The sequence below is a fragment of the Nicotiana tomentosiformis genome, chromosome 7 (assembly GCF_000390325.3).
Source record: "Nicotiana tomentosiformis chromosome 7, ASM39032v3, whole genome shotgun sequence".
Lineage (NCBI taxonomy): Eukaryota > Viridiplantae > Streptophyta > Magnoliopsida > Solanales > Solanaceae > Nicotiana > Nicotiana tomentosiformis.
In genome coordinates this window covers 97,936,936-97,949,272 of record NC_090818.1, presented here as the reverse complement: position 1 = coordinate 97,949,272, position 12,337 = coordinate 97,936,936, and the positions used below count along the sequence as shown (strand labels likewise).

The 12,337-nt window shown below is 36.4% G+C and overlaps 3 protein-coding genes across 3 annotated transcripts; 1 reads left to right on the top strand and 2 right to left on the bottom strand.

The window, feature by feature from the left end:
* Positions 1–827: 827 nt before the first annotated feature.
* On the bottom strand, positions 828–1,280 carry LOC138896071 (uncharacterized). The gene is made up of 2 exons (XM_070180850.1): positions 959–1,280; positions 828–856 (listed from the first exon to the last, which is right to left on the bottom strand). Exons 1-2 carry the CDS (start codon positions 1,278–1,280, stop codon positions 828–830), a joined length of 351 nt encoding a protein of 116 aa, XP_070036951.1.
* On the bottom strand, positions 1,281–1,727 carry LOC138896070 (uncharacterized). The gene has a single exon (XM_070180849.1). It carries the CDS (start codon positions 1,725–1,727, stop codon positions 1,281–1,283), a length of 447 nt encoding a protein of 148 aa, XP_070036950.1.
* A 5,717-nt stretch (positions 1,728–7,444) lies between these two features.
* Positions 7,445–8,938, top strand: LOC117275981 (uncharacterized). The gene has a single exon (XM_033655330.2). It carries the CDS (start codon positions 7,614–7,616, stop codon positions 8,676–8,678), a length of 1,065 nt encoding a protein of 354 aa, XP_033511221.1. The 5' UTR covers positions 7,445–7,613; the 3' UTR covers positions 8,679–8,938.
* Positions 8,939–12,337: the final 3,399 nt, after the last annotated feature.

Below are 12,337 nucleotides of genomic sequence, written 5' to 3'. Positions count from 1 at the left end.
ATGGGAAATTTATCCTAAATGCCATGTAGCCCCTCGAATATAGGTATGGACGTCATTATACCGATCTACAAGACACTACTAGACACTTGCTCATGACTTGTAGAACCTATGAACCTAGAGCTATGATACCAACTTGTCACGACCCAAAACCCAAACTGTCATGATGGCACCTAACCCGACCCGCTAGGTAAGCCAATTAACTATAAAACACTATATAATAATACTGATGTGAGTCAAACATGAGATAACTGAATTTATACAACTCCCCAAGGACTGGTAGTATAAATCATAAGCATCTAAGATTTTAGATTTCTTTACAAAACAGAATTGTAATAATTACAACATATGTTTGAAATGTAAATGAACATAATTTGAATCTAATACTACCAAGAACTAGTGATAGACATAACCGGAATGCAGGTATATCTTTTGATCCAGCTCCCGCCGTGTACAACAACATCAACATCCGAATTCTGCACGCAAGGTGCAAAAGCGTAGTATGAGTACAACCGATCCCATGTACTTAATAAGTAACAAACCAAACCTTAGGTTGAAAGTAGTGACGATTTGGGACGAGGGTCAGAGTCCAACTCAAATAACCAGCAACAGTCATCATCAACAACAACAACAACAACAAATCCAGTATGTTCCCAACAGGTGAGGTCTAGGGAGGGTAGTCTGTACGCAGACCTTACCCCTACCTAATGCAGGTAGAGAGACTATTTCCAATAGACTCTCGGCTCAAGAAGGGTAAGAAGAAGAGGAAATCAAGGAAGGAAGAAAGAAGGAAGAGAAAAGAAAAAGGGAGAGATAAAGGATGTGTAGTATCAAATAATAGCAACAGGGAATACAATACCTGAGGCGAACAAAACCACATAACGTAATAAAAATCTAAGAATATGAAGGGACATGCGTGCTACTAAGACTATCGGTGAACAACTAAAAACTACCTACTAACCTTCTACATTAATCCTCGACCTCCACACCCTCCTATCAAGGGTCATGTTCTCAGTGAGCTGAAGCAGTGCCATGTCCTGTCTAATCACCTCTCCCCAGTACTTCTTAGGCCTACCTCGACCTCTTCTCAAACTCTCCATGTCCAAACTCTCACACCTCCTAACAGGAGCATCAATGCTTCTTCTCTTAACATGTCTGAACCATCTCAGCCTCGACTCCCGCATCTTGTCCTCCATGGAGGCTACTCCCAATCTGTTCCGGATAGCTTCATTCCTAATCTTATCTCTCCTGATACACCCACACATCCATCTCAACATCCTCATCTATGCTACTTTCATCTTCTGCACGTGGGAGTTCTTCACTGGCCAATACTCAGCCCCATACATCATAGACGGTCGAACCACCACTCTATAAAATTTACCCCTAAGTCTTGGAGGCACATTCTTATCATATAAAACACCGGAAGTGAGCCTCCACTTCATCCATCCTGCTCCGATGCGATGTGAGACATCTTCGTCAATCTCCCCGTTACCTTGGATAATAGACCTAAGATACTTAAAACTCGCTCTCTTGGGGATAACTCGAGCATAAAGCTTTACCTCTACATCTGCTTCACGGGTCCCATCACTAAATTTGTACTCCAAGTATTCTGTCTTGGTTCTACTCAGTTTGAAACCTTTAGACTCCAAGGTCTGTCTCCAAACCTCCAAACTCACATTAACTCCACTTCGCATCTCGTCAATCAACACTATATCATTGGCAAATAGCATGCACCAAGACACCTCCCCTGTATGTGTCGCGACAGTACATCCATCGCCAAGGCAAATAAAAACGGGCTAAGAGCCGATCCCTGGTGCAACCCCATCACCACAGGGAAATGCTCTAAGTCACCACCCACAGTCCTCACCCGAGTCTTAACATCATCATACATATCCTTAATTACCATGATGTACGCTACCGGAATGCCGCTAACCTCCAAACACCTCCACAGGACCTCCCTCGGGACTTTATCGCGCTTTCTCAAGGTCAATAAATACCATATGCAAGTCCTTCTTCCTCTCCCTATACTGCTCCACTAATCTCCTTGCTAGATGAATTACTTCCGGAGTCGAACGCCTCGACATGAATCCAAACTGATTCTCGGAAATAGACACGCACATCCTCACCCTGGCCTCCACCACCCTCTCCCAAACCTTCATAGTGTGACTCAACAGCTTGATACCCCTATAATTGTTGCAATTTTGGATATCACCCTTGTTCTTGTAAAGCAGAACCATCGTACTCCACCTCCATTATTCGGGCAACTTCTTCGTCTTAAAAATAACATTAAACAACCCAGTGAGCCACTCCAAACCTGCTCGCCCCGCGCTCTTTCAGAATTCCACCGGGATTTCGTTTGGCCCCATCGCTCTACCCCTGCACATCTTATGCATCGCCCATTCCACCTCCTTTACTGTAATCCACCTACAGTACCCAAAATCCCGTCGACTCTTGGAGTGCTCCAACTCACCTAGCACAATGCGTTTATCCCCCTCCTCGTACAACAGTTTATGGAAGTATGTTTGCCATCTTCTCCTAATAAGTGCCTCATCCATCAATACTTTTCCATCCTCGTCCAACCATCAACCCATTCAATTACGAGTCCAACTATACTAGTTTCAGCCAAATCAAAATTCGAATCGATGTTCAAAACTTAAAATTTTGTTTTATGAAATTTTAGATAAAATCCCCTAAATTCCTCTTTAAAATTCATCCACCAATTGCCAAAAATGAAGATAAATTCGCGAAATATAATCAAAATTGAGTGTAGAACACTTACCCCAAACCACGTGGTAAAAATCAATTCAAAAATAGTCTCAATCCGAGCCCCAAATCTCAAAATGTGATAAAAGAACCAAAAATATCGATTTAATATTGTTCTGCCCAGACCTTTACGCACCCGCGATAAATGAGCCGCTTTTGTGGCGTCGCTTCTGCGAAAAGACATCCGCTTCTACGGAAATACACTAAGCACAGACCCCTCACACCTGCGGAACCATATTCCGCTTCTGTGACATCGCAGATGTGAGTCTTGTTCCGCTCCCGCGCTAAATACCGCTCCTGCACCACTGTCCATCGCTTATGCGGGGCCGCTAATTTTCGCCAATTAGTGCTGAATCCTTCTAGGAATATCCAAATGCAAATACGGAAATACGCCTGAGTCCAAAATCTCCATCCGGACCTAACAGAACCATCAAGACTTCGTTCCGGGGTCAAATTCACAAAAGTCAAACTTAATCACCTCTTCCAACTTAAAGTTTCAATCATAAAATTCATTCTTCCAAATCGATTCTGAATAACCTGAAAACTAAAACCGATGATTCACACAAATCATAATGCATCATACGGAACTACTCATGCCCTCAAACTATCGAGCGAAGTGTAAATGCTCAAACCGACCTGTTGGGTCGTTACAGCAACTAACCCCAACATGCTAGGTAAGCCAAACTATGAATAATATAACTCGAATGAAATATCATCAATAACAATAAATAAGAAAATAAATATCCATACAAAATACCCCAAGGATTAGTAGTACAGATTATGAGCCCCTAATATTTTAATTTATAAGGCTGGTAGGAAAATTAAATGCAATATATGTTTGAATATACATAAACAAAGTACACATCCTAAACTACCAAGAATAAGTGGTAGCTTATATATGGAACACAGATACATGTTCAATGCTAGCCTCCATTATCTACAACACCTCAGCTCCAAGATCTACACACAAGGTCCAGAAGTGTAGTATGAGTACAATCGATTTCATGTACTCAGTAAGTATTCTGAATAATCTCAGTGAAGTAATGACAAGGTTTCAGGTCAAGGGTACTCACTTTACATAACATTTTCTAACTCTGATGGTGATACTAATTGTAGAAATATTTGTCGTAGTAAATTTTAAAAATAGAAAAGTATATTTAATAACCAAACTTTTAAATAAATTACTTATCGATTCAAAATTATGAATGACAAATAGTTTGGTATGAAAGAAAATATAGAGGCAAACTTGACCTTGTATGATTAAAATATTAGGACAAAGAACAAAGTTATCGTGGAGTTTTATTGTTGGAAAAAGTAGGATATAGATTGTTCGTACATTTATGCTTTTACATGATTTTGTGTTTTAGTTCATATTTTTAAATTATCGATGGTTTTTTCTTTTCTTTTTTTAATAATTTATATAAACACTACTAGAAATTCGGCCAAAACCGACTTCGGTCGGTCAAAAAACTGGCCGAAAAACCGACCGAAGTTGGTCGAGTTTTCAAAATATTTTATTTTTTCAATTTACTTTTACGAAACCAACCAACTTCGGTCGATTTTTCTTGGCGCAAAAATGTGGAAAAATATTTTTGCATCCCGCGAAATTTATTTTTCAAGAAACCGACTAACGTTGATTGATTTTTCATTTTAAAAAAAATAAAATAAATATTCAAATAAACCGACCAAAATCGATCGGTTATTTCGGCCGGTCATTTTATAAAACCGACCGATTTCGATCGGTGATTTTATTTTTTAATAAAACCGACCGATATCGGTCGATTATTTTTGCGCGACATCGGTAGAATACTATCCCGCCACAGTATAAACCCTGGTTCGATTCCCATATGGTGTACTTTTTAAATACATAATTAAAAATACCGAACAACTTCAGTTGGTTTTCGGCAATTCTTTCTTTTTTGAATTTAATTGACCGACCGAAATCGGTCAGAGAATACCGACCGAAGTCGGTCGGTTAGCTCTACCGACCGTCATGAATCAGTCGATTTTTGACAATTACAGGCCAACATCTTTCAGTTTTGGCAGTCGGTTTCCCCCTTCTTTTTAGTAGTGAAAGTGAAAGTTTAAGTAACTTTAATGTCCTAAATATTAGAACTTCATATTTAATTCACATAAGGAATGATTTAATAAGTAAGATTTTATTTATTTTTTAATTTCAAAATATTAAAAATAACTTAAATTATAATTTTGTCCAATATAAAATATATTTTTAAAAGGTAAAAAAGGCAAACGAAATACTCCCTCTGTTCACTTTTAGTTGTCACGTTTTGACTTTTCACGCCTCTTAAGATGTTACACCCCATGTTTTCGTACGTAAAAGTACGCCATAAGTAAATTGATGAAAGTTCGGAAATAAGACATTACATCCCGCATTTTTCGTAGGTTAAAGTTTCGTCATAAGTTAATCGACGTAAGTTCGGGAATGAGATTATTCTAAGATTATAAGCATTATGCTAATTGAAACAAGTGATGAGTAAATTCGTGAAGGTGAGAGGGTAAGCAAATCAAAAAAATAATAATTTTCGTCGAAATTTGATATTTTGGGATAAAATATGGCTCGAGCTAAAATACCCGATATTTATGGACTAATACCATACAAGGTACCACATGACCATGATAGTAAGGTGTATAAGGTGTGTTAAAAGTGAGTAGTATTTTAAATAATTTGAGACAATTCTTAATTATGTGGGTAATTGGTTAATTATTGGATAATAGGATATTACCTAAATTATTGGATAAAGGTTAAAATCCCCTAACGTGACAGCCCACCCTTCAAACTAATGACTCTTAACTCAAATTGAAAGGTGGCAAATTAATGTTATGTGGCTAAGCCACCACATGAAGTGGGCCCACACCTATTCAAACACATTTTTTCATTACGTGTTGCAACATACTTAGTAATTGTGACCATTTTGCTTCATTTTGTCTTTCAGATTTTCAAGTAATCCAAATATAGTGCTCTTTCCATTACAAAGACACATTAGAATACATCAAAAGATCGCATAACATCTTCCTACTACAATACGAAATTACACACGATTGAGCGCTTGGTAGGCATCTGGTTTGTGCTATTATTTTGATTGAATTTGGTCATTCCCTATTTTGATCTCGCCGTTACGTGTTTCGTCGCAAAAGACGGCGTTAAAGGGATTGTCAAGAGAATCGGTTCAGGTATGTTAAGGCTATCCCTTCTTTCCTTTTGGCGTGATCCAAATAATACAAATGAAACGAGCAAAATACGCAACTTTCATAAATGACTCTATTCATAGAAATACTAGAGGTGTCTATATTCTTGACTCCTCATGTGAATTATTATTATATCTTCTATTCATGGGTCTCAGAAAAATACATATTTGATAAAGTTTATCTGAAAGGCATATTGATTTTTATGATATTCCGAAAAATTTTATTAACGTAATTCTTATGCATTTCATGCATTTATACATGTACATTGACCCATGACCATATGGCATTATATACGCGTATATTATATGTATATGGGATATGAAAAAAAGTTATGGCGTTATATACGCAGCACCACCTGATCAGCTGGTATACGTTGATGATTTGCCCACAGTGACCGAAATGATATGATGGGATGCCCTCAGAGGCTTGATGATGTTATGAACGCATATACCTATGTATGGTATGACATTTATACGCATATGCATGACATTATAAAAATAAAATAATTCACAGAGCTATGCAGACGTACATGTCGAGTCTTTTACTCCATGTTTCTCTCATGTCTATTATTTACTAATTTTTATTCCTTACATACTCGGTACATTATTTGTACTGAGGTCCCTTTTGCCTGTGGGACGCTGCGTTTCATGCCTGCAGGTCTCGATAGACAGGTCGAGAGTCCTCCAAGTAGGCGATCAGCTCAGCGGAAGATGTTGGTGCACTCCATTTGCTCCGGAGTTGCTTGTTTGGTCAGTATGATGTAGATGTGTATTGTTTGGTTTTTCGGGGCTCTGTCCCGACCTTTATGACAATTACGTATTCTTAGAGGCTTGTATACAGATGTCATGTATATGAAAGGTTGTATGGCCTTGTCGGCCTATGTTCAATGTACGAGTGATCGTTTTGGGTCTTATAGGCTAGTATGTCATATGTATAAGTTTATTCCCTCATGCTTTACTCCGATTCATTTACCTATGATGGAATGATACGAAAAATACGTTATGTTGGTACTTGGTTGAGTAACGTACCGAGTGCCCGTCGTGGCCCATCGGTTTGGGTCGTGACATTAGAAATCATAAATGAAGTGCATAATTTACCATGATACCCATATTAATGATGCATATTTTTAATAATTTTAAGAAAATGATTTGAAATGAGTAATTAATGCTATGAGTATAACAGGAAATAAGAAATTGTCTTCTCTTGATATGCTAAAAGTGACAAGTAAAAGTAAAAATATATTTTTAGAATATTGGACTAGTAAAAATGTACGGAAGGAATAATATATAGATTAGATCAAACGTGTTACAAGCATTTGCATGTTATCGCAGCTAATTTAAGTTGACAGTGTAAACATATACATTGAAGAACGCACATAAATTAAACCCAATTAATTGATTAAACAAATAAGCACGTTTGAAAATAAATAAATAAGCCAACCCAAACAGCCTAGCTCACAATTCAAAAGGTTGACTTTTGACCAGCCGTGGCCTTAATTAGTGGTTCCCCACTTATTCTTTTTTGAGATCTGCAGCTCACACGTATTCCATTTTCTATCATCCTATTCCAAATTTCATTCTTTTTAGCTCCCTTTTTGTCCAAATTTCATAGTTGAATTCAAGTATATAAACATTCCTCCTATTCTGATGCATTCAGCAGGTTATTTCAACATAATTTTCTGGTTTCTTGTTATTGTTGTGATTGGATCTGAATCAATTACTTCAGACTCATCTGCCAAAAACTCACTTGATTCCTTACTTCAGCAATATGCATTCAGGGAATTAACCTGGCCAAGAGCCAGAACTGGTGTTCCTTATGATGCATATGTCCCTTGCAACTTGACAGGAATTAGAATTTCAGCCTTGATGCTCAGACGACACAACTTAAAACGGAAAATCTATGGCTACTATAGAGAATTTTTTATCCCATCTGGTATCATTGAGGAGCCTTATGCAAGGAAACTTGTTCTGGTTTACCAAAACTTGGCTAATTGGTCCTCTTTTTATTATCCTTTGCCTTGTTACACTTATCTAACACCGCTTTTGGGTATCTTGGCTTATGATGCTTATGATTTGTATGCCAAAAATGTACCCGAATTGGATATACTAGCACTGAAAGATCCTATCACCATCAGGTTTCCTTATGTGCAGCCTGCTCCCGAGGGGTCTTTGCTCAAGTGTGTTTATTTCTACCCGAATAATTGGGTCGAGTTTCGCGATGTCACAGATGGAAATATTTGTTTAACCAGAATACAAGGCCATTTTGCTATAGTTGCTGAGGTGAAAGTTGCTCCATGTCCTCCTCCTACTGCCCCGAGTCCTTCACCCGCAGCTGGTGGAATCGCCCCGAGTCCTTCTCCTACAGCAGGTGGAATTACTCCGAGTCCTTCTCCCACAGCTGGTGGAATCGCCCCGAGTCCTTCTCCCACAGCTGATGGAATTGCCCCGAGTCCTTCTCCTACAGCTGATGGAATTGCCCCGAGTCCTTCTCCTACTGCTGATGATCATAATCATCAACAGTTCAACTCTAAAATGTGGACTATTTCATCGGTATTTCTAATATTTGCTCTCTCGGGAATATTGGTTGTTATTGTAAAACAGTTTAGATTATTGGAAATAAGACAGAGGTTGCATGATTCAGCAGCAGTTGTTGAGCCCTTGTTAGAGAACACAGAGGCGCCATTGCCATTGCCCATTGGAAGCTCCAACTAGACCATTGACTCATAGCTTACATGGGAACCCATGGGTAAAATGTACATGTGGTGCACTGTGAAAATATCATTGATGGCTTGTTGCTGAAAGTTATCAGAACCAATTTAGTTTCAATAGTAGTAAAGTAGGTTTGGATGTTAAATGTAATCGTTTTCATTTGAATCTACCCCAAGGCCGTCCAAGGCTCATGTTAAGAGATTTTAATGCCTCGATATTTTTTTCAAACTTGATACATAAAATATATTTTATGCTTACAAATTCATTTGGTTCGTTCCAATGTCTTTTCAATTTCTTTTTATAAAATTAATTTTTTTCTGATTATTTGCTGCAGTTATAAAGTTATATTGGAATCCACTTATTAAAAATAAACTAAATCAGTTTTGGTAACATTCTATTATTCGGTCTTCAAAAAATTATTGACATCCCTAATAATGATTTCAAAGTTGTATTAGTGCATCCATCGTCTACAAATCCTAGATACGCTATTTCAGATAGTTCAAAGGCATTTTTGGCCCTTTTCCGAAAAAACTATTGTGCGAAGTGATAAGAAATGCATAATATAGAATCATTTGTCCCTGTACTCAAAAATCAGGGACAATAGGTTTTAGCACCTATGTTTTATTTAGCACATATGTTGACTCTAAAATTCAGTTATGTAGTATGTAACCTTGACTAATTATTGCCTCAATAAAACATCAAGATGGGAAAGTATCACCCAAGTGTATTTACAAATATTAAACTTCAATTTTGAAATAAGAGTGAAATATAAAGAACCTGTTAAAAGTAAGGGTGTACATAATACCGGCCGAACCGAAAAAACCGGTCAAATCATAAATTTTGATTTTTCGGTGTCGATTTAATCGGTTATTCGGTCGGTGTGCGGTTTATAAATTATTAAATTTCGGTATTCGGTGCGGTTAACGGGTTTTGGTGTTTCGATTTTCGGTTAAATCGAAAGATCGAAGTTTTGGTTTCAACAATGGAGATTTAAAAAAAAAATCATTGCTTTCAATTCGATCACTTCTTGAAACAATAATGGAAAATCTTAAAGATGAGAATGAGAGGAAGCAAATCATTCATTTGGGCTGTGGTGACCCTTCTGCAATATCATGCTTTCGAACTTCTCCAGCATTTGGGGTCACAGTGTTGTTCGATCTGCTAAGTTTAATGGATTAAGTTTAATGGTTATGCTCCTGTTGTTGGTCTTTATTCAGCTCGGAGGTTATGTGAGTCAACACATAAAAATCTTGTACCGTTAATAACGGAAAAATTAAACCGGAAATAACTAAACCGAACCTTGAAAAAATTGCACCGAACCGTAAGTACTTTGGTTTGGTTTGGTTTGGTTATTAATATTACAAAACCGAAAATCGATAAACCGAACCGCACTTTCATACTAACCGACGGACGTTTACCCCTAGTTAAAAGAGGATTTCAAGTGAAATAATGATTTGCACTCACAGATCTTCCATTTTGTTCCAAGTGAAAAGTGAACGTCCGAATTTAAAAACTTTAGAACTTTTTCAACTTCTGCTCAAGTACGTAATGTCTATCGATAACTCTTGCTCTTCGGGGGAGGATCAGACCAATTTAGCAGGTGTGGCCAGAATGGTAGGAGTAGTCCAACATTGCACTCATACACGCTCTGCTGAAGTACACTAAAGACTCGGCCAATCTTAAAAGCAGAGTGGACAACTGATAAACCTTGGATCTTGCGTTCAATTCTTTTGCACTTCTCATATCATATTTCTAATTAAGAAGTAGAGTAATCATTCATTTATAATTTTTTTTTGAGAGTGAGAGTCGTGAAAGAAAAAATAAGATATCTCTATTGAAATGATTTTTGATAAAGAAGAATATTTTACTTTACCATTCTAAATACTTATTTTGCTGTTTAACACGTCCTCTCATACTCTAGGCGGTGAGACAAATTTGAACTTGCTTAATTTTGGAAACAAGAAATAATAAAAAATTGCAGAAATGCTAAAAGTAGTCTGAAAATTACTGCCACAATTAAGGGCATCAATGGTTCAGCAATGGAACTGATGAATCGGAAAAACTTAAATTTCTTTTCAAATAAAGTTTCAAGTTTTTATATAAATTTATAATCGTATCGAATAATTAGGATAAATCTTTTATTTTATAAAATAATTCAAAGTTATCGAATCAGTTTATATGTATAAAATATATATTTGATATTATATACTTAAAAATGATGAACCATTAAAAATTTTGACCTTCGGCCTTGAGGTTGTTTCAGATGGAAAGAACTACAAGTAATACTCAAACCTACTCTATTACTATTGAAATTAAATTGGTTTCGTTGATTTTTAGCAGCACGGCACCAAGGTATTTTTCTCTCTTTTTTTTCTTCTTTTTTTTTTCTTTTCCCATTTATATCTTTTTGATATTTGAGTCAAACATCAAATTAATATGTTTTCAAAAAATTTAGTGATGCTAAACGTTATTTTTTTAATATTTGTGTCTTTTGAACAGCAAAACTTTGCTAGCAATTAAATTTATTTGCCTTCTAAAAGCACTCCAAGCTATGTAAAATCTTCATTTGAGTAGTTACAAGAAAGTACAATTTCATGGTCATCATATTAAATTATACCCGAGCCATCAAAATGTTAATCCAATCAGGCGAGATCAAAATGTAAATCCATAATTTCAGCATGTCCAGCATTGACACAACCTCGAAAATTCAAGAAGTTGTAGATACAAATTGATGAACTTCTGAATCATGCACAACATCCCATGCTCCCTGCGATCCGAGTAAGGACGATAGTTATATCTATATTGTACTTCCAAATAGAGACATTCTAATACAATGCAAATCTTACTTAACGTTTTAAAAATAATGTACGAGATATTAAAAATAACATATTTAAAAATTAAGAGAAGCGTACAATATCAAAGAGAAATCGAGATTACGTATGTGGTAAGCCTGTCACTTTTTTGGCTACTTCTATTTTACTTTACTACTATATAGAAAAAGCAAATTGAGGAATGGGAATATTGATAACGTCCAAATCCATTCCTCAAGAGTAAGTGTATACTGCCGTGAGCAATATAATTAACCCAATTATGAGTCGGGATCGAATCTACGAAAAATAATATGAGGCTATTGGACAAGTAAGAGAATTATCACTTTTTTATGTTAAGCCAAACACTGATAAGAGTTCTGAAAAAAATTAAACTAATGCGAAAATATAAACTAACATAAAAAGCATGTAAAATTATCACTGGATACAAGAATAGATATAAGGGAAATCACTCTCAATAATGATCCAATGTATTTTACGATTTTACAAATAAGAGCAAGCTTATGTTAATTAGCCTCGGATAATAATACTATGTTAGCTTCTCTCGAAAACTAACAAGATTATCTAATTAAATATTCCTAGAGCAATTAAGAGCATTAAGTACACCCGAATATGATTACAAGTAGTTCCATCTTTTGTGATTGTGAGTTGGCTTGCTTAACAAGTACGACTAGGCGTCATCACGGGCTGAAGTTGGATTTTGGATCGTGACAGAAAGAGAATGTATAAAGAGAAAAATAGAGATAGTATAAGGATACATATGATCTAATATGCTCAAACAAGACAGAACACAATGTGTAGTATTCTTTAATATTGAAACAAAATATAAATACT

Bases quoted from the DNA above. Each gene is read 5' to 3' on its own strand.
- LOC138896071 (XM_070180850.1), bottom strand. From the start codon at position 1,280: ATGAGGATGTTGAGATGGATGTGTGGGTGTATCAGGAGAGATAAGATT. The intron at 857-958 runs GTTAGTAGGTAG...TGTTCGCCTCAG, and splicing joins GTCGAGGATTAATGTAGAAG to GTATTGTATTCCCTGTTGCT.
- LOC117275981 (XM_033655330.2), top strand. From the start codon at position 7,614: ATGCATTCAGCAGGTTATTTCAACATAATTTTCTGGTTTCTTGTTATT.
- LOC138896070 (XM_070180849.1), bottom strand. From the start codon at position 1,727: ATGCTATTTGCCAATGATATAGTGTTGATTGACGAGATGCGAAGTGGA.